We start from the raw sequence: 22,896 nt of genomic DNA, 5'->3' as shown, positions 1-22,896 counted from the left end.
AGATGGGATAACAGAGCCACGTGTCGAGAGACCAATGGGAGTAGATTTGGGGCGCAGAAGGGTATATGAGCATGTCTGCGCCCCCCATACGGCGGACAGGAACATTTTGTAAGGAAATTCTTACACTCTAACACTCCTCTCTCTCTCTCTCTCTCCCTCTATCCTAAGGTGTGTGCTAACTTGATCGTCGGAGGGTTTTTCCGGCCACACACTGCCGGGTAGCTCACCGTTATTTGCTCGCAGGTGATCAGACAGAAACGGAGCTCGGAAGAAAGGAGTACGGGCTTGCCGGAATATTTGCTCCTCGTACAGTATGCATTCAATTGAATGGGTAAAATAATTTTACAAAGATACTTTTAATATTATTTGGAAGAAGAATTTTTTTTTAAAAAAATTCAAAATTTATAAATAAAAATGAAATAGATGGCCTAAAATAATAGATAATGTGCTAATATCACCACCCTTAAACTAGTAGCGGAAGTAGAATTTTCCTTAAAATAATAGTGGGAATAATTAGTCAATAAATTTGATTTTAAGATTTATGGATCAATGATAAATTTGGATCTGGATTGAATGTGGTCCGGTCCATTGTCCTTTCACACTCTCGACTTTCCGAGAAAATAAATCGATGCTAAAGAAAAAGCTCGTTTCATAGTGATTGAAAACCCTAATATTTCGGAGACTCGGAAAACATTGGATTATACATTCCTATAATCAACATCCTCAATTCAATTCAAAATTAAACTTATCAATAATTTAATCATTAAAAGTAATTATCATCTATTTATTGAACAGACCTGTATTTATCACTGGATTTCCTCTGATTGGAGACGAAGAACTTTTGATTTAAAATTCCTAGTGGTTTCTTTTTTCAGACATTGAAGTTCGATGCGAAATTTCTAGGCAATTTGATGCTTATCGAGCTTGGTTTCTCTGTCAAAGGTACTGTTTTGAGATCTCTCTTTGTTTGAAACTTTTTGATTGTTTTGTTTGCGTGAAATTCGTAAAATCTGGAACTGAATTTATGCCTCTTGTTTGGTTGCTGTGAAAACATCCGTTTTTTCGCTGTTTCGAATCCAATGGGAAAATCCTATGGTACACCTTCCTTCCCATATGCACCTTATTACAAATCGACATAATTTTATCACAAAATTTTATAATATCAATCACAAATTATATAATCTTATCACAAATTAACGTAATAAAAAATATTGTAATCAAGTTACAAACTTTTATTACATGAATTACAAAATTTTAGATATTTTATTACGTTAATTTGTTGTAAGATTATATATTTTGTAATTGATGTTATAAAATTTTGTGGTAAAATTACGCCAATTATGATAGGGTCCTATGGAGCGTCTACCATAGGTTTCCTATCGAATTGCAGTCATATATGCGTTTTGGAAAATGTTATGGTGTGTGCCCGCTCTAAATATATAATTTTATCACAAAATTTCATAACATTAATTATAAAATTGTTACCTCATTACAAATCGGGATAACAAAAAATATTGTAATCAAATTATAAATTTTTGCAACATCAATCATAAAATTTAAACATTTTGTTACACCAATTTATAATAAAATTATATATTTTGTGATTGATATTACAAAATTTTATAATAAAATTATACATTTTGTGGTAGGAGTCCTACTGTATGGAGAACCCATACGTTTTTTTAGAAAGTGAGACGTTTGGAGTTTCCCCAGTGCTCTCTACATTTGGTTAAGTTATCAGAATTGATTTTTTTTTTTAAATTTAATAATTAGTTTGGTCAAATATTATTTTTCTTAAATCAGTCATTATTTTCATAGGATTTTCTCTGTTTTTGACGTCAAACTAATTTCTAATTTTTCAAAAAACAAATTCAAAAAATAAGTTATAAAAACTAACCAAATGGAGCAAGTTTTGATTTGTTTTCTATTCCACAACACTATATTAGCAAAAGGGGAGCTTCTAGCATTTATAATTTTGTTTTGCTTTTTAAATTTGTGTTGGTGTTTCCTTAACTGTTTCTCATTATTATTATTGAAAATTTTGTTTGATTTGTGTTCATACAGTACAGTGATAACACACTGGATTTGATGTATCTGTAGGAGATTCATTTTTGATGATTTATGGTGAATTAATCACTGAAATTCAATAGCAGCTTCTTGTTAGAAGCAATTATGGAAAGTATTGTTTGTTGAAAGTGTCCTTGGCTGTTTTAGCGAAGGAATACAAACAAGTACAAGGAACTTGAAGATCAAACTTGAGCTTTGATATTTGTGGAGACAGGAGCCAAGAATTTAGTAAATCATATGTTTGAGCGACTTGTGATTTGGAAAATGATATTAGGAAGTTAAGGTAGTTAATCATCTATTTGGAGGATTTGTACTTTATGTCTTGGACAGCCCTGTATAGCGATCCCGGTTTTCCCTCCTTTGATTATTGTAACCCGGACTTGGTTCCGTGGGTGTTGGTTGGTGTTGTATCTTGTTTTCGTCCTTCGATTCTTTGTATATGAGTTTTAGGATGTGTTGGGCAGGTTTGTAGCAGGTTGGGTGAGTTTTTAGACCAAATGTTGCTGTCCAGAATTTTGGTTCTTCGTTCGAGCGAGGCTTTTGTCGCTCGAGCGAGCCCCTTGTTTTAGATCTTTCGCTCGAGCCCGGGTTCCTTTGCTCGAGCGAGACTTGGGTGTTGTGTCTGGTGGCTCGAGCGAGAAGTCCTTCGCTCGAGCGTGCGTCTGCGTCTGGGTTTAGACCTGAGAGTTGCAATCCTTGTCTCGAGCGAGCTTTCCTTCACTCGAGCAAGCGAGGACTATGTTTTGGAGTTCTTCGCTCAAGCGAGCTTTTCTTCGCTCAAGCATGCTTTTGGTTGCAGACCTGAAGTTTTGCATTGTTGGCTCGAACGAGACTTTCTTCGCTCGAGAAAGGTTTTCTTTGTGTCTGGTCGCTCGAGCGACCAATCCTTCGCTCGAGCAAGTCTATGTTATATCAGTAGTCAGCAGCGGGTTTACACTTTACTTTTTCACCCCTTTTGATTTCACAACCCTAGATTCAACTCCCTCTCTCTCTCTACACTTACCTTCTCTCTAGGGATTGGTCTACTTCTAGTGTGTTTCTAACATAGTCCCTTTGTAAGAAAGGTTGTGCTCGGGGTGGGCTTCACTTTTATCCAAAAAATCTCGCATTTGGAGCATCTTTGGTTTTCCTCCTCATCTCCTTTGAGCTCCTAACTTTGAGGTAGGGATGATCTACTCCTTCGTATGAGTTTTGACATAAATATTAGTCATTTTGATTAGTTAGTAATGTTGGGTAATTTTGGGAAAGTTAGGGTTTGTTTGGTGGTTATAAAAAGGGGGTTTTCAAATGTTAAACTCTATGTGTATAAGAGACCTTGGAAAATGGAGTTATTGTTGTCAAATTGATGAAATTGAACCTTAGGGTTGATATTGAGAAAAAGGGGAAAATGCCCTATTTATGTTGAATAATTAATTTGAATAATTAATTTGGAAAAATGTGAAATTGAGTTGAGAATAATGAAATTGAGAAATTGTGGGAGTAAATGGTGTAGTTGAATAATTTAATCACTCACCTATGAGATTGTAGATATTTTATCTGTTAATGAATTTATTATCTGTTTAGAGATAACTACTTTGGGCTATCAATGGAGGATAGTCTTGATTGTTGTAGATACTGTATGTTGATTAGGGAAAACTGAAATTAGTCGAACGTTTTATGTCATTGAATGTGATGGTTGGAATAATACAGCAAATATGTGTATTGATTGATCATGGTATGTGATGAAGTACTTAAATACATTATATATGTAATTTATTTGGGAGGAGATAGGGGATGTACTCCAGTGTGTGGGAGAAGATATGGGATGTACTCCACACACACACGTGTTCATATACTATAACACATTATGTATGTAAATTATTTGGGAGGAGATGGGGGATGTACTGCATATGTGTTCATATACTTTAACACATTATTTTTATATACTTCACACGTGTGTTCATATACTTTAACACATTATTTAGAAAAAGATAGGGGATGTACTCCATAGGTGGTTATATGTTTAAATACATTGTATATGTATCATTATTTGAGAGGAGTTGGGAAATGTATTAAGTTGGCCGAGGCGTCCGGGGTGAAAGTCCTGAGACCTTATAAAGTGAAGCATTAGTTACATGAGATGTAGTTTCATTTTGAATCATGGGTAACGAAAGAGTTAACAAGTCGAGTGGTAATCTCACTTAAATTGTTTGGTTAGATATTGAACCATAATTAGGAACTGATCTGGACAAATAAGGGAAGTGGATGGTAGCATGGATATAATTGTTGTTGGGCTATGAGAAGAGTGTGATAATGTTTATACATGTCGATCATTTGTTATGTGATAATGTTTTAGTTATTTCTCATATTGGGTTTAGTACATTTCTACTGGGCTTTGGCTCACCCTACTTAGGACACCATTTTCAGGTACAGGAGACGTGTCAAGTTCAAGATCTTTACTTGGGAGGTCTTCGGAGTTGAAGACTCTACTTTGTTATTTATTTTGTTAATTATATGTAAATGCAAGTCGAGGGCTTTACCTGTAAAAGAGTTAGAACTTTTCTTTTGATTGACCAAGTAACAACTTGAAAAGATGTAAGCTTGTAGGACATTCTATTATTTTTGTAAATATTTATACTTAATATGGAATATATTTTTGTAATATTAACTCTCATGTTTGTATGGCGATGTAAACTATCTATCGTGTTTATGGAAAGATTGGATGTGGGAATTATGTATTATTTTGAGGGGTTACACCTGACTTCAGGTTCACCTGAAGGAGCATCAACAACGGTTGCCTATCCAAGGGTTCTTTCATGGATTGTAGCTTCAGTGTACGGACTAGCTTTCTTGTTAATCTTCACTTCATTGCTTCTGGTCACACAACCAATTGGGTCTACTGTTCGTTGGAACTTGTATGGTGTTGATAATTTGAGGGAATTTAATTCAACGTCTCGGAGCAATAAAACAATTCGTGATTCTTTCAACGATGGTAATAACAAATATTTGAGAAAATTTGATGTAGTGGTGTCGGGGTTAAATGAAACCGAAAGTAATTCCCGACACAATGATGATTGAATTGATGATTCTTCTTCTATAAAGTCAGACTTGTCAATGTCAGGGGACAATCAATCTGTTGTTGGCAGCAAAGGTGGGATGGATGAGAATCAGACTTCGAAGTCTGATGATACAAATGACGTGTCTAATTTACAAGGGTATTCTGGTCCTTCAATTGTATCAGAAACAGAGAAATCAATGGATCAACAAGGGCAAGAGGCCAATGAAAATCCTACCTCTTCTAATGTTGCAAAGGGTGTTGAAAATGCTGAACCTGCTTCCCTGGGCTTAGTAAACAGTTCCAATATTATACAGCCAGGATTGGCTGTGCCATCTTCATCTCCTGCATCTGGTGACATAAGTAAGAGTGGTTCGGTTGATTCAGGTACCCCCAAATATTCTCTTTCCTTTTTGTGATCTTTATTTACTATCATTGTCGTTAGAAATATGCCCGCTTACCTTCTCAACTATTCATGTTGATTAGTACTTTCTTGTGTAATTAATTATGTCTAATATATAGACACTAATATCCCAGAAACTTCACTTAAATTAGATGTATATCTCTATAGACACTAAATTCTGATTATCTATATTTGTGGTTTTAATTTGTTCTTTTATTTTCTAACTTGTTATCTTGTTTGTTTGTTTGTTTGTTTGTTAGATATATTTAGTTGTCAACAATACGTGTACCATTTTGGGAAAATTACAGAAAAATGGAAATAAAAAGTATTTGCACTTGACATGGAAACTTTTAAAAAAACGTTGTGCCAGTTACTCAATTGTCCTCCAGCCCATTTCCCTCTTCCCTCACTTCTCTCTCTTCCCCTCCCTTCCCTACCTCCATAAACCCTAATCTGTAGCCAGCCAACCCTTTCCGGCTACGATATCCCCTTCCCCACCTCCCCCCACCGCTGCCGACCACTCCCCTGCCCTCACCCGCCTCTCCCCCACTGCTATTGCTTAAGAAAGTTCTTTCTCTTTAAAGCAAACACTGCACAATTTAGATAGAAAAGGTCAGCTTCAAGCGTTGGCAGAGTGTAGTTTTTCTTTTGGTCTAGAATGGGAACCGTACCGTAGTTCTAGTTTGATATATGAAAGAAGTTTGCAAGAGTCGAGCCAACCATGGGTGCCCTTAATCTTTTTTAAAAGAGCACAATATGTATGCTATTTACTTTGCAAAATGCCATGTATGGTATTTGTTGGAATGTATCCCACATCGCTTGGAATTGCTCCATTTGTGCTAATTATAAGGCTTTCAGTTTTTCTATCTTTAATAACTAGGTTTTAAGGAGAAGTGTGAGCGCCGGGCTTTTCAATTTAGTATCAGAGTTTGGTTGGGATATGTCGTCGTCCAAGGGGTGTATTGGAATGTATCCCACATCGCTTGGAATTGCTCAATTTGTACTAGTTATAAAGCTCCAGTTTCTCTCTTCTTAATACTTGGGTTTTAAAGAGAAATGTGGGTTGGGCTTTTCAATTGTATTTTCTTGTCCACCCAAGTTGGGAAATGTGATCAATAATGTTTTGGCTGTCTACTGATTATAATCCCTTAAATGTTTGATTTGAACACATGTAGGTTGGATCAGCAACCATATTTCACAATGAATGGTAGATGAAAGTGTTGCATAAACCTTTGTTATTGTATGGATGATCAGTAAAATTTGGTTTAACCGCTTTCTTTATCCATGCAAATATGATATGTTCTAATCATCTGAATTGTTTAAATTGATTAATGGGTCTGCCACTTTACATATCAATTGTGAAGTCCCACATATATAAGATGTAGTGTGACACCATTTTCATAAAAGAAGGCTGGACACTGCTGAGGAATATTAGGGTGAAAGTTGTTATCTCTTGCATTTTTCACTCATTACCTTCTCAAAACCTTAAAATTTTCATTTGCTTAGCTTGCCTTGGCCTTTGAAGTAAACACTCCTTGTTTTTCACATGGTTTTATGAAATTTCCTTTATCTCATGAAAAAAAAAGTCATTTGTTTCTCACTTGGGCATCCAATGTGATTGGTGACTTTTTTGTTTTTGCTCAAGTCTCAGATGGCTTCCAAATAATTGAAAGCCTTCGGTGCCACTTTTGACGAGGGTTTCCATTATCAAGTGTGGAATATTTGGGAACAATGTGTAAATTGAAGATTAAAGTGCTTTCTTCCATTCCGGTTATAGTTTTCAGTATATGTTGCTACTTGCAAGGACTAAAGATGTTCTAATTTTACCTACTCAGGAATGTTTCTTCTTTTTGTTAGTCTACCTTATTCTTTCTTAGTTCTTGTGCATCTTATCATTTTCATTTCTGCACTCATCTTTTGGAGATGTTGTTTCTTGATTGCTCTAAACTTTGCATAAGATGTGTACCAAACATAGATATCACAAAGGGAGTACCTCATGTTTGAGCTTTAAAGAAGCACCTTATGCCACATGCACTCTTTTGTGGTGGACTTCGATGGAATTCTCCAGTTGTCTGTTATTGCATGCCAGAGAATCATCCACATTTTTTCCAAATGCTGATATTACAACAAATGTTTTCTGGAAAGTAACCTTTCATGGTCTCTAGGCACATGTGATTGTCTTCTGGTGCTTTTGCTATCTGCTTAATAATAGTTGAATGAACAATTCTCTTAGTTCCCATTAATGACAATACCTTAATTCAATTCTCTTAGTTGAATGAACAACTCTCTTACTTCGCTTTAATGACAATTCCTTAATTCATGTTGTGTTGGTTTTTAGTCTTGTACTTCACTACTGTTATGCATGAAAAATCATAATGCAGCAGCTCCTTGGTTTGCTTAACAGGGAAGAATGGTGGACAATAAGCCACTGTGGAGATTCTAATTGTTCTTCCCTGTGTATAGGGATGCATTTTTACATAACTCTAGCTGATGATGCTAAAATATATTAACAGTGGTTAACACTTCTTATAGTTCCTAGAGAAGAATCTTCCTTCTTATTACTTCTCTGCTTTCCTACTTGTGATGAATTCATTTTCCTGCCTACTTACTACCAAAAAAAAAAACAATGGTTTTTACATAGGTATTGCAGCAACGATGTTGATGGGAAGATTAAATTTTGTCTCTGATGTTTATCTAGAAGTGGTTTTCCATAAAATGCATTTGTTTGTGCTTACCAGCACATGTTGATGCCTGAAGGATTTGTGACCTTACTAGCACCAACAAGGAACCAAGTATAGGGCCAGGTCATTTTGATGGCAGGCTGAAACATGTTGACTGATTTTTGTTAATAAATATTGTCACCCTGTCTGCTGACGATGAATTTCATGCAAACTTAGCTTTCCTGTCCCTTATGATGTTCTTTTTGGATTTTTTTTTAATTATTATTTTTTGGGATTGAAGCTTGGAATTTGCTCATCTGAGCATCTCTCTTTTCAATTCTGATGTGTATTAGCAGGTCTAGAGCTGCAGACTATTTTTATTTCTTACAAGTTGATTCTCTCCATAAGAACAATTTTTTTTATTATTTCTTGTTAAAACTCTTTCATTTGGTTTGTCCTTGGTTTCTATTTAGGCTGTGATCTGTACCATGGAAAATGGGTACATGATTCAACTGGACCATTATACACAAATGATTCATGCCCTGTGCTGACACAGACACAGAACTGCCAGGGAAATGGGAGGCCAGACAAAGACTATGAAAATTGGCGATGGCAACCCGACAAGTGTGACCTTCCAAGATTTGATTCTAAAAAATTTCTAGAGTTGATGAGAGGGAAGACATTAGCTTTCATCGGTGACTCACTTGCTCGGAACCAGATGGAATCACTGTTGTGCATCCTTTGGCAGGCAAGTATCAAAAACTTTCTATAGTGATATAACTATACGAAAGGAATGCTGCTCCAAACTGGTGTTTGCTAGTTTGATAAGGTGGCCAATGCCCCAACCATATCCTGAGAGGATTTTTCTCTGTATATTCCACAATTTGCATATGTGAATTACAAAATTTCCTTTCAGTTTGCTAGCAAGGCTGAGAACAAAATGGCTGTTTGAGAAATTTTGCCCCATATCAGCTAACAAGAGTTTGGTTGCGCTTATTTGATTTTTTGATTGGTTACTTTGAAGTAGTCCAATTTTTTATTTGAGTAATATTTTGTGGGTTCAGTTTTGACAAAATTCTCTTAACTAGTTTCGTCATCTTAAGAACACTAAATTTCTATATGGATCTGAATAACATACTTATCCAATAATCAGGGTAATCTTTTCATTAGATTTCTTGAAATATTTGTTTTTTTAAGAGGAAAGAGTTTTACATATAGCTTGCCCATTTTGGATTTACAAGTGGGACAATATTGTAAAAGATTCACAGGGTTGCTTATTCCAGTTTTGATTATTGGACTGCAAGGTGTTTCTTTGGGAGAGATCGTCTCAATATTGAAAATGGGTATCAGCATATGGTTAGGTAGTTCACTAAAATATTAGTTAATATTTAGGTTGCAGTGTGAATGAAACATGTGTTGCAGAAATAAGAAAAACTACAATGCATGCAACTACTTACATTGTACACTTCTCTAGGTGGTGTCAACATTTTAGATTGGAAGTTAGGCCTGTCCACCTAGCTTTGTTGAAACGTGTGCCAGGGTAGAATCTCTACTTAGGGTTTTCTTGCCAAATTGCATGGCTTGGCTCATATTTATTCCGCTTACTGCTTATGAAGGGCCTTGTTCAAGTTGTATATTCTTCTATTAGATGTAAAAGTCTAGTGCAGTTTGTGAGTGTTGAATGAAGGTATAGAATTGGTGTATCATGCCTGGCATGTAATAAATATCTGTTGACTTTTATTTTATTATTATTATTATTATTTTTTTTTTTCTTTTTTTTTTGCCTCTGGCTGTCAAATTCAAAGAAAGCATATTCTATTCCTAAGGCAATGAAATTCTCTTGTCTGCATTACTGCGTATTCATGGCGCATATATGTTGTATGTGATCAACATGAATAAAATAATTTTCTCTAAAGAACTTTCAAGTGAAAAAAAAATTCTCTAAAAATAAATTATTAGTGCTTGACCAGCCAAGATTTAAATATACTTCATTAACTGGACAATTCTTGAATTTATCTCTCATCAAATTCTCCAACTTTTATGGAATGTTCTTATTTGCATTAAACTTGCATCTGATTATTTTATTTCATGATTCTGCGATTCTTTCAGATTGAAGTTCCAAAATACCGTGGGAACAGAAGAATGCATCATTACTATTTCAGGTCAACGTCTACAATGATTGTCCGAATATGGTCCACATGGCTTGTCCATACAACACCTGAGCCATTTGATTTTATTCCGAAGGGTGTGGATAAGCTCCACCTTGATGCTCCTGATGAGCGCTTCATGGAATTCATCCCAAATTTTGATGTGATTGTCCTTTCATCTGGCCACTGGTTTGGGAAGCAATCGGTCTATATCTTGAACAATGAGATTGTGGGAGGACAGTTCAGGTGGCCAGACAAGAAACGTCCAACAAAAGTTAACCACATTGAGGCTTTTGGAATAGCTGTTGAAACAATTCTCACTGCCCTTGCTACACATCCAAATTACACTGGTCTAACCATTGTGCGTTCTTTTTCCCCTCATCATTATGAGCGTGGGGAATGGAATACAGGAGGGTCGTGCACAGGAAAGGTAAAGCCCGCTTTAGATAGTGAATTAGTGGAAAATGGATATACAAATATAATGCACGAGAAACAGGTGGCAGGCTTTGAATGTGCGACCAAAAAGATGACAAACAAATCAAAACTGAAGTTTATGGACATCACAGGAGTCTTTGCGTACCGCCATGATGGGCATCCAGGCCCATATAGGAGCACCGACCCAAATAAGATCACCAAACGTGGCCCCAATGGGATGCCCCCACCACAAGATTGCTTACACTGGTGTATGCCAGGTCCGGTTGATACATGGAATGAGCTGATGCTTGAAATAATTAGCAGAGAATTTGAGGGTAACTGGAGCCTTCATTCCTGAGTCATACACTTGTATGTTGCAAACTAATCATCATTCGGAAGTTTGATTTTGTCTGTCCGAAAAACTAGTAAGTTATGGCTAGGTGAGTGTTATCCTAGTCCTGTGAATAACAAGCTTATTTTGTTGTTAAATTGTAAAAATGTCAAATTGTATTTGCAGACATCTTTACTTCCATTCCTTTTTCAGCTCCATCAATGTATGTCCATGGAAAAAAAGATGAGCCGTTTTTGAATTACCATAATTACTATTGTCAAAATCTTTGTACCTACCGTGCGTTAAATTTCCCGTTCAGCTATGTAGAGTTATGCAGGTAATTTACCAGCCCTGGATGATCATTACCTGAGGCAATGTATAAGGAAATAAACACAAAATGTTGGAGCCTACAAGGTGGTAATAAACAAGTTTTGATGCTTCTTGTACTTGGAATGCTTTTATCCTTCTCATGTCTCTCTCTATGCTTTATTTATGCTGTGCAAGGGTGCTATGTTTCTTCTCTCTCTCTTTCTGCTTTATTTCTTTTTCTTTTTCCTTTTTCTTTTATGGGGGAACTGTTGTTTGCTCTTCCATCTTTTTTTTTTTTTTAATAATTATTTGTTCTTCTTCCTTTGTGGTAGCATGGAAAACTTTAGATTGTTTTAACTAAGTTTGCCTTTTCCCATGAAGGAATGACAATGGGGCCAGGCCAGGTTTATGGTATCGTGTCTCCGCCCCAACAAAGAATGGGGCAGGGAGGTGCCAGAATAATTTTCCACTCTTAAGAGGGGGCGATACTAATGAGAGATGATATGAATAAAAACAATTGATGAGTAATAGTTTAAAACATTCAAGATGACAGATAGAGATGTAAAAAATGAGAGAAGTGAATATTTTAATGTTTTAGTCTTACTATATTTTAAGTAAATCCCATCCCCAGGGCACTGGAAAAATGACAGAAAAATGGCTATTGTGCCTTAAAACAGTACAGTTTTAGTACATCCCTAAAACCAAAATAATGTACACTTCCTCAAAATTGAAGTGGCACATAAGGAAAAACATTTGATCCATCTGGGCCTAAATGGAGTTGAAATGACATTGAAAACTTGGTTTGTTTGTTTTTGTTTTTATTTATTTATTTACTTATGTATATATATATTGCATCTTTCTTAGACAGGTTGACATTCGATTTCATAAAATGCTTCAAACTTATCAGTAGCTTTCTGTTTAGTAGTACAATGAGAAACACAGATTATATTAGCTGCTGAACAAAATTGACCACTTTCCCTTGCCACAAACTCTGTGAACGATATGATAAAGTAGTGGGAATTAATTTCGATGTTTCAGCTACTACCCCTATAAAATGTTTTAACTGCTATTGGGTGAGTGTTAGCTTGAAATGTATTTTTTTCATATATATTATAATTCATTATAGATTGGTGAAACATATAATTATTTTTGTTCATTAAAAACTTTGCTGGCAAATATCTTTCAATGGTTATGATTTTTTTTCTTTTTTTTTTGGCTATGACTACTGTGGAATCAAGTCAAATATTTGATAAAAAGGATAGTTTTAATAGTTTGTTTGTTTTTATTATTTTTATTCCCATCGAGGTGAAATATATGATCTTTTATGCTGTGTTTGGTTGGGGGATTTGAGAAGGGATTTGGAAAGGAAAATGGAAAAGGTAGGTGAAATGTGAATAAAACATGCCTAAATTTCACATAGTTTCACACACCTTTTCCCTTTCCTTTTCCAAATTCCTCCCCAAATCCCCCAACCAAACACAACATTAATGTCACAATTACTTTTGGTGATTCACACTTATGTAGTAGCTCTCACAAAATCTTCCACCTTGTCACTATTTTGCCAATTTTCTTTCACTAATCAGGAGGGGGAGAAAAAGGAAGAGCCAACTTCTCTTTGCTGTTGTAGCCTTACGAAGTTTGCTGCTGACCTACACCTACACACAGATGAAACGAATGGTTTAAATTCCTTGTGGGTTAATTTGGAGTTCTTCAAATTGCTACAGTAAGATAATGTTCATCCTCACAATTAGGACCCAGATGTTTCTATTTTTTTATTTTTGAATGATGGAAGTTTGTAATTTAATAATAATATCTGCACACACGTATGCACCTTTATTTATCTTGCTTGAATTTTTTTTTTTTTTTGGTTGGAGCTCATTTTCTGTTGTCTTAGTGTCGTGAATGTCCAACAATCTGGGCCGATTATCTGGGAAAAAAGCTAAAAAACAAAGACACAAAAGAGATGCAGATAAATGAAAAATAGATCAATTGTCTTGACATGAAAAATATTAAAGTTGCAACATGATTATCATTTGAGAAATGCTATTTATCACCAAATGTATTTCATCAATTTATATTACCACCTACGTCATGTGTATAATCCGGTGATATATAGAAAGCCCTCTTAATTTATGTTGATAAATGATATTCATGAATTTTTGTAATCCTTATGGAGGAAGGATTAGATAATATACGTGTCATTGGTGGACAAGGATCTTAGTTTTCTTGTCATTAATTCACATAAAATATTTACAGCGAATGGCTTGTGGACTTCGTATGCGTCTTTGGTTGCCTTTTTGGGTTCTTGACTTTCTTCTAAGATAGTAAGCATTAGTTCATTTTATTATGCTTCATGCACATGCATGGGAGCTTTTAAACTTGAAAAGTCATTAATTCATAGTAACTTATCCAATTTTATAAATTTTGGGAGCAACCAAACTGAGGCGTTTCTTACCATCTCGAGCAAAAGTCATTTGACGTCTTCACTTCTAGGATGGTAAATTTGTTGTTTGCGGGTGGGGCATCTTTGCGTGGAAGAAAAAGTGGAGGTCATCATACATGTATGATACCTATTGATTTAACTTTGGAGTTGACAATGTGGAATCTTGTCAAGTATAGGAACATCCCCTTGCACACACCCCTTATATAGAAGATATATGTTCGACCCTTAAATGAAGGGGTTAGGAGTATCTTCACTGGTAATTGAGGGCTTTTCTTACCAAAGATTTATGTAGTGCAGTTTGATGATTTTAGGTGGAATTTTCAAGAAAGAATATTCTGACAGTCAATGACAGAACTATGCAGAGACAATGGGGGCCCGTGACCCCTCTGCTCATGTGAAGAATGTGAAGCGTAGTGTTTAAACTCTGATATATTTATCATTTTATACATATATGGCCCCGCTCCTCATTTACCATCTACGAACTCTTTTGTCTTATCCCAAATCAAAGAGCTCTCTATATGTTTGTTCTTTACCTTTATTCCTTGGTTGGACTTATTATTAATTTATGTTGAAATATTCTTCTATGTTAAAATATCTTCTTATCAATCAATTTATCTTAACAATAATGTTAGCTTTATCATATTTTTATATAATAGTGTGTTTATTACCTCATTTGTGGGTGCAACATGAATGTAATGGGTTTCATATCTCATGTCTATCTTCAATGCAATGCTAGCACATAAGATGATAAGAATAATAAAAAAATAAGATAAGTTTAGTATTATTTTTATTTTAATTGATTTATTTTTAAAAAATTCTAGTCAATAGGCAATGTAGAGGTGATTATGGTTGGTGTGCAGATGTTTTTGATTTGTTGTTAGTACCTTCATATATCATTTAAGTATGTCTTGTTTTTGTCCTAAAATTTGCATTATCCACTGCTACATCTAATCTTCTATTTTTGATCGGTTTTGTCTGGAGCCTCATCTGTAACACTATTGTTAAATCTTCACCCACCATTTAATGGCCCCCTTGGGCAAAAGTCTCTTTCCGTCCTTGCCAATAGTTGTACTCATTTTCATGAGAAGTAATCTTCAATTTGTTCAATTCAAATCCTGTGATAAAGATGTTGTGTTGATTCATAAAGATCTTCCCTGATTGTTATGTCTTATTTTTATGAGTTTTGAACTCTGGACATTCCAACTTGCTTAAGCCTCCAATATACTGTTCAGAACACTAATTGATTGATGTTCTGATTGTGAGGCTTGTTAGTTGCCTCCCAAAAGCCCATCCTAAGGAATGCAATATATTGGGACCATAAAATGTAGAGAAGGCATGCTATATTAATGCATCAGATGATCCTTTGTCTTTGTTTCATTACTTGAAAAGAAAAGGAGAAATTGCATTTCAGTGGAGCAGTGGAAAAAGAATTGCATTTTCATGATACTGCAACTCTCCTATGCAAATCCATTCTCATGCATGGTGCAACTCTTCCTGTGTCACAGTTGCACCCAAAAAAAAAAAAAAAAAATCCATTTGTAGTTAATTTCTTTCCACTGCTCCATGTATTTGCAATTTCCCCAAAAGAAAAAGCTACTTATCAATTTTTGTCTGTGGTTGTCATATGTGTGTGTGTTCAGGGTAGTAGTGTGCAAGTGATAGTCGTACTTCCTATAGATTCCTCTCTTTTTCATTGCATTTCTTTTCTAGTTGAACTTCTTCTAAAAATAAAAATAAAACCTTAAAAAAAATTTAAACACCAGAAGCCTATGAATTGTCCTTAGTTTATCACTGTTTTAATCACATAAAATAATCAGCCAAGTGTGTCATGGAATTGCACTGTCTTTGTTAACAATAAGTCAATTTTGCAGGCTGTGGCAGGTTTCATGTCTCAGGTAATGGGAGTAGCTGTATCTTTTAACTCATCGCAACTAGTATTAACATCTGGTGTGAATCCTGCAATCGACATACTCTGCTTTTGTTCGGCAGACCAGGGGAATGCATTTCTCATTCCCACACCATACTACCCAGGGTAATATTGCTCTTCTGATTTTAAAGAATTTCTCAGTAATAATCTATTTTGCTCATCTATAAACATCAATTGATAAACAATTTTTCATTCTATTATTTCATTGTAAGATAATTTTTGTGAAACTTAATCAGAAAAGCTATATGCAGCTTTGATAGGGATATAAAGTGGCGAACAGGAGAAGAGCTAATTCCTGTTCCCTGTCGCAGCTCCAACAATTTCATTTTAAGTATCATGGCTCTTGAACAAGCATTCAATCAAGCGAGAAAACGTGAACAAAAAGTTTGTGGAATTATCTTCTCAAACACTCTACAGCCTGTTGGCAATCTGCTGACTCGTGAAACACTCTACAGCCTCCTAGAATTTGCCAGAGATAAGAACATCCATATCATATCTGATGAAATATTTGCAGGGTCCACCTATGGAAGCGAAGACTTTGTAAGCATGGCAGAAATTCTTGACTCTTGAAGATTTTGACATGAACCAGGTTCATATAATATATGGGCTATCCAAAGATTTTTCCCTTCCAGGATTTAGAGTTGGGGTAATCTATTCCGAAAATGAAAATGTTTTGACAGCTTCCAAAAGGTTGGCGAGATTTGCTTCAATTTCAGCTCCAACCCAACGGCTACTAATTTCGATGCTGTCAGATATGCAATTCATGCAGGAATACATTGATATCAATAGAAAGAGGATACGATCCTTGTATGATTTGTTTGTGGCAGGTTTGAAACAACTAAGGATTGAGTGTGCAAATAGCAGTGGGGGTTTATACTGCTGGGCTAATATGAGCAAATTAATTTGACCTTACAATGAGAAAGGGGAGATTGAACTATGGGATAAACTCTTGAGCATAGCGAAGATCAACGTAACTCCTGGGTCAGCTTGCCACTGCATTGAACCTGTTGTTTCACTACATTATCGGAAAATGATATTCCCATAGTTATGAAATGAATTAGTAAGGTTGTAGAAATTTGTACACGTACTTGAAGTGACTTGAACTTGTGGAGTTTAAGATATGATGACATTGCTCTATGAGAAATCACGATTAGGGTGTTTGATTGAGCATAGCGAGCCACCATTACTATGTCGGAGCCCTTGCAGATTTTGAAATTTGTTCATGGTGGTCATTGAAATTCATTCGTTCATTATGGAACTTCTAAATAAAATAGTTACGTTCTCATGACTTGGGCTCGGCATTGAAAAGTGACAATCTACAAAGTGATGGTTGATGGAGAGACAGATAATTGCGGGGTATTTTGAACTGTAAGGCAGGAGGATCTCATTTTCCTACATCAGTTTCAGTTGTATCTGCCTCTTCCACTTTCTCTGCAATCTTCTAGTCCCGTTTTTAGTTCCAAAGATGCAGCATTGAACTGCATTCTTCATAAACTCCTGCAATTGTTACAATCAGATGAGCATAGTTGTGCTCTCAAATACCATATGCATAACAGGAGGTGTTTGCATATGATTGTTATTTCATGTCATTAGGATGTAAAACAGAATCAATGAAAGACAGATTTTTGATCTCTTGCTTTTTATGACATCTTACTTCTGTTCATATTATGCCTGTAGAAAAATGATGTATTATTGATTGATATTTGATTGATAGATTACAAGATTTATTAATTACAATTCCTATACAATCTATATATAGAAGAAAATGTGGTAGTAGGTGTAGTGGAGGTGATAGTGGGTTAGGTGAAGTGGAGTGTGTGGTGAAGTGGAGGTAGGTGAAGTGGAGTGTGTAGTGGAGTAGGTGAAGGTAAAGATGGGAAATTCTAACAGCCCCCCGCAAACTCAAGGAGGAGAGAAACTAACCAACTTGAGTTTGGAGAGAGTAACAAAACAAGAAAATACATAAAAATAAAAAAGGATAGGAGACACTGTATGGTCGTGTCAGACCGTTGGTGAAGACACTGAATGGTGGTGTCATAACGTTGTAGAGGACACTGGATGGCGGTGTCAGACCGCTGTAGAAGACAGTTTATGGGGTCATGTCGGACCGTTGTAGAAGACAGTTTATGGGGTCATGTCGGACCGTTGTAGAAAAACAGTTTATGGGGTCATGTCGGACCGTTTGTAGAAGACAGTTTATGGGGTCATGTCGGACCGTTGTAGAAGACAATGTTGTGACAGTTTACGGAGTCTTGCTGGACCCTTGTAGAAACTAACCGGAATCAATGTCGGGACAGTTTACAGAGTCTTGTCGGACCCTTGTAGAAACTAACCGGAATCTATGTCGGGACAGTTTACAGAGTCTTGTCGGACCCATAAAAAATCGCATCCTCAAAAGGTGCGCTCAATTTTTTAAAAAGGCGTGCCATCAAAAGGCGTGCCCAATTCATCAAAAGGTGTGCCGGACATGATGGCGAGGCACGTGGGCGCCTTGGCTTGCGTGCCCGTTTGTCGGCTGGTGGTAAGAGGCGCGCGATACGCGTGGCTGCCTCGGCTATTTAACCAAGACGAAGGCTGAGGCTGAGGCATACCATTCTGAAACCTCTGAAACCAACCCTTCGCTGAAAAAAACTCTGCCTCTGCGGAGAGAGAAACTGTGGAACACTTTGTTGCCATTCTGTCACCAACCCTTCCGAAGATTACTAGTCTGAAATTGCTATTTCGCTGAAACACTTAGCAACCCAAAAACATGGCCTCTTCTTCCCGTCCAGCTACCCAGAACCTGCTCACGCTCTTTCCAGAACTGAACGAGCCCACAAGAGAAATAACTGGTGCGGTGGCCAGTGAACCTCAACCAAACACCTCTGGTTTTGCTCCATTGAACTTTCCGATACGGTCGGTGGAGCAAAAAATGGCGGTGCAAACTGATATTGAGGCTAATCAGTATACTCTGAAGTCATGCGTGGAAACCATGACGGCGGTCACAAATTTGTCGAACCGGCTGCAGAGTAGGACAAATGAGGTGCAGCATTTAAATTCCCAGCTGGCTCTGCTCCAACGCATGTATAAGGATGCGCGAGCAGAGATCAGTGTGTTAAAGGCAGAAAATAAGGAACTGAAGCGGAAGGCCACCGTGATGTTCCGATTTGGAGGGCCGCCATATGCTGCAGTGGAGGAGCAGGGAGTAGTGATCATGCCCAGTGGAGTGGGAAATATGGAGACAACACCGGCAAGGGCTGCCCAGGACGGAGGCAAAAAGAAGAGACCTGCAGTAGAGTAGAGGAGAAAAAAAATTCCGCCTGTGGATGAGGTTGTTGTTTTTTTTTTTTTTTTTTTTTTTTTGTGTAAAATGGTGATCGGAGTTGATCCTGATATGAATAAAATGAGTCTATTGTGCAAGTTCGTCGTCTGCCTGTTTGTTTGTTTGTTTGTTTTTTTTTTTTTTTTTTTTTGTTTAATAATAATAATAATAATAATAATAATAATAATAATAATAATAATAAGAGAGGACAAGCTCACATGGGTGGAACCAGCAGAGGGGTTTGATGTTATGAGTGATTATTTTAATATATATATATATAATAAAATAAAAGAAAAGATGGGTATAAAGAAAGTGGGGGATATGGGCGGTGGATGTGTGATAATGGTTTTGGATGGAGAATGGAAAAGAGGATAGAATAATAAGGAGAAAAGGGAATGGGAAGATTAAAATAAAAAGAAAGGAAAGAGAGTAATACTGTGAGAGAGAGAGAATTCATCCGATGCATAGTTCTCCCCACACGCCCCACACAAGGTCTCTCCATGCTCATCTTCATCTTCCTCATCCAAACCCTCCTCTTCATCTTTCGTCTGTGGCTTTGAAAACTTTGTTTGAGATTCGGATCCCCGCACTTTAGAGTTTGACTTGGATTTGTTGCTACTATGATTTGAAACTGAAGATTTCTCCTTCTGTTGTTTCTTTGCAGCACCAGTAACAACTTCAAATATTGTAGGAAGATCATTTATCATATTGAAAAGTCGCTTCCTGTCAGCTTTATCAAATCCGAATCTAGCACCAAAATAGAAGGCGACAGAAAGTAACCATGCATCACTGTGGACAGCAACAAGGGATAACCAATCCTTTTCCTGCATCCCATCTCGGGCAAAGTTAATACCCAATGCAGGCTCTGGGAGTTCTGGAGGCACTTCTTCAGCAGGTAAATTGACCTCCCATTGCTCACTTGGAAATCCATACAAGCACAGGTTTTCCTTCTCAGGATCACACTGCTGATAAAACTCTTCAACATCTGTGGTGAGAGCTTTGATCATGCCGGCTCGTCGACCTTTGAAATCCCTAAAAACCTCTTCGACAGTGCGAGGATTGTACTGAGCTCCTCCGTCCATTAGAAGCAGAGAGAAAGTGATAAAGAATAGGGTTTCTGGTGTTTGGTTTGGTGATGTTGCTGAAAAACTCCCGCGGGCAGCGAAGGCAAGGTTGCCGGCCGGCTGCCCGCCGGAAAGAAAGGAGTATATGCCTAAATCTTATCGCTCTGATACCATGTAGAAAAATGATGTATTATTGATTGATATTTGATTGATAGATTACAAGATTTATTAATTACAATTCCTATACAATCTATATATAGAAGAAAATGTGGTAGTAGGTGTAGTGGAGGTGATAGTGGGTTAGGTGAAGTGGAGTGTGTGGTGAAGTGGAGGTAGGTGAAGTGGAGTGTGTAGTGGAGTAGGTGAAGGTAAAGATGGGAAATTCTAACAATGCCCTTCTGCTTTTATGATTATGGAAACCATTTATGTGCAGGTATTAATCCGAACATTACCATAGGGACGTTCTGTCTCCGTGTTTGAATAGCTTTCCTTTGGTAACTTCTTCTTCGACTCATCATTATTAGATCTCCTAGTGTTGGTGGCCTTCTTAGTAAATTGCTTTTACAATCAAAATATGTACTCTGTACTTTCATTGGAGTATAAGAAGAGCTCTTTTCGGGGCAGCCGAGCTTTTCAAGTGAACTTGAATTGGGTGGAAATAGGGACTCCAAGAAAGATGCTCCAACTGGGCTGCTTGTTTGTGTTGCATAGCTGCCTGTGCTGCTTTCTGTTTCAGAAGCTGGTGAACAGCATCGGAAGCAGCCACAGCTAATAAAAGATGATTGGTTAGCAGAGATGGAGTCGAGCAAAAGGATTCATCGGTTTCAAAACCGAATGCTTAAAGATCTGGTTCCAAAATCTCCTCCCAAGGAACTTCATCGTCACAACTACCATGCTCATCATCATCATTTTCCGGAGGGGCAATGAGCTGTTGTGGTAGGAGCGGAATTTCTGCTCTTGATGGTGCCAGGGAAAGCAGGGAAGTGGTTTTTCGGGCTTTTCCTCCCATTTGAAGGGAACCGAGGCAACAAGCTTGACTTGGAGGTGGTGGTGGTGCAGCTGGATGAACTGTTTGGGTGGTGTGTTTCCAGTCTTTTTTAGGTGTTCCTGATTTTTCTTCCCAAATGAATGGAACAGACACTGATTGTCTGATTTGCTTTAGGTTTTGATGCACCACCGAGAGTGAGTTTTCAATCACTGTGAGTTAAAATTTAGAAGTCCATAGCCATATATTCTCAAGTGGATTAGAAACATTTTCTACTAAACCTCCTACATCCTAACTGATGCACCATATTTATGCCTTGATGATCTGCTTCACCTGCTCTCTGATTCCAATTTCCTGAAGGTTTTTAGAGGCTGCCTCTTTTTGTTTTTGTTTGTTTTGTTATTATTATGTGTTTGGCTGACAACCACCCAATTGCTCACTGGTAGATGCAATCCAACCCAGGCCCTTATTTGTATGAATACTGTTAAACAATATGACATGTGACCTAGTGACTAAAGGTTGAATATAAAAAAGCTGCATTTCGGGATTAATTTTTAAAGGTCTGATGTTGCAACTTTCACTGGGGCATAAACACCCTTAGATTTAATCGATGAATGTAGTTTGCAGGTTATTGCATATATTTAGAATTTATTCACAGGGTCTCATAGGGTTTGAGAGTTATCATCTTAACTTAAGAGAGCATTTGAGTTTGGTAAGCTTATTTTGGAACAAATTTTGGTGATTTGAACCGTTCACTTTTTAAGAGTTGTTGAGTAGAATATTCATGCAAAAAATTAAGATGATTAGACATCAGTAGCTATATGTTTGAAACATATTTGCTTTAAAAAAATAAACGACAAATATAATTTCAAAAATAGTCATCTATTTTTTGTAATGCAAATTTAATTCAGATATATAGTTCCTAATGCTTAATAATCTTAATTTTTTATATGAATATTCTACTCAATATGCCCTGAAAAGTGAACAATTCAAAACACCAAAATCAATCCTAGAATGGGCCTATCTACCAAGCTCAAATGCTCTTTCAAATTGAGTTCACCAACTTGAGAGAAGCCGAACTCTCAGTTATATGAGTGAATCATATATAAAATAGTGTTTTCCCCTTTTAGGTGTCACATTTTAAAATCTTACAATTTTTTCTCAATAAATCATATCAACATGTCTTTTTCTATTTACATATAGAGTTTTATTGTTCTTATCTCTTACTACTTTGACAAACCAACCACAAATCCAATTTAAATTTCTCTAACTTTACTAGTTTTACATGGACTCTATTTGGTGAGAAATACTTATGAACCCAATTTGATTTTTACATGAAATCTAATTACAAATCTTATATGGATTATACTTTGATGGTACAAAATCTACCCTATATTATTCTATACAATCACAATGTACAGGAGGAAAAACTTGCACAACAATGACACTCCTGAAAAAGCTTTGAACTTTGGATTTACTACTTAGGTTACATCGTCAATTGCTGGCCGGTAAGTTTTTTTATGTTTTGGCAATTATATTACATATGATAAATCACTTTACAGATAAAGTTATCGTTGTGAAACGAATCAATTGGTTGTGTCATGAACCTGAGGTGAATCATAACCCTTTTAAAGACTAAAATTATTATAGTTATAGAGATTTTGTGTCTGATTCTCTTTAAAGACTAAAATTATTAAGGTCATAGAGTTTTTTTTGTCTAATTTTGAATTGATCACTGTTTATGATTTGTAAGTGTAATTTTTTATGCATCAATGTGAATAACTTTTTCAGTAACGTGGTCTCACTGATAT

At 36.5% G+C, this 22,896-nt stretch overlaps 2 protein-coding genes and 2 pseudogenes across 4 annotated transcripts; 3 read left to right on the top strand and 1 right to left on the bottom strand.

The window, feature by feature from the left end:
* Positions 1-601: 601 nt before the first annotated feature.
* On the top strand, positions 602-9,832 carry LOC114281682 (protein trichome birefringence-like 18). Its single transcript, XM_082882430.1, has 3 exons — positions 602-942; positions 4,474-5,488; positions 8,638-9,832. The coding sequence occupies exons 2-3, from the start codon at positions 5,161-5,163 to the stop codon at positions 8,934-8,936; spliced, it is 627 nt and encodes a 208-aa protein (XP_082738556.1). The 5' UTR covers positions 602-942; positions 4,474-5,160; the 3' UTR covers positions 8,937-9,832.
* A 420-nt stretch (positions 9,833-10,252) lies between these two features.
* LOC145797677 (protein YLS7-like) lies at positions 10,253-11,502 on the top strand. Its single transcript, XM_082885079.1, has one exon. It carries the CDS (start codon positions 10,253-10,255, stop codon positions 11,081-11,083), a length of 831 nt encoding a protein of 276 aa, XP_082741205.1. The 3' UTR covers positions 11,084-11,502.
* Positions 11,503-12,894: 1,392 nt separating this feature from the next.
* On the top strand, positions 12,895-17,398 carry LOC114281683 (1-aminocyclopropane-1-carboxylate synthase 6-like; annotated as a pseudogene). The gene is made up of 3 exons (XR_014337531.1): positions 12,895-13,088; positions 15,680-15,840; positions 15,987-17,398. The product of XR_014337531.1 is annotated as a 1-aminocyclopropane-1-carboxylate synthase 6-like (transcript).
* Positions 17,399-19,049: 1,651 nt separating this feature from the next.
* LOC145796880 (PHD finger protein ALFIN-LIKE 4 pseudogene) lies at positions 19,050-20,488 on the bottom strand (annotated as a pseudogene). The gene has a single exon (XR_014337530.1). The product of XR_014337530.1 is annotated as a PHD finger protein ALFIN-LIKE 4 pseudogene (transcript).
* Positions 20,489-22,896: the final 2,408 nt, after the last annotated feature.

This window comes from Camellia sinensis, chromosome 8 (genome assembly GCF_055761805.1).
Source record: "Camellia sinensis isolate YWXY chromosome 8, ASM5576180v1, whole genome shotgun sequence".
NCBI lineage: Eukaryota > Viridiplantae > Streptophyta > Magnoliopsida > Ericales > Theaceae > Camellia > Camellia sinensis.
Note: the sequence above shows the minus strand (reverse complement) of the source record. Positions and strands in the feature narration are given on the sequence as shown.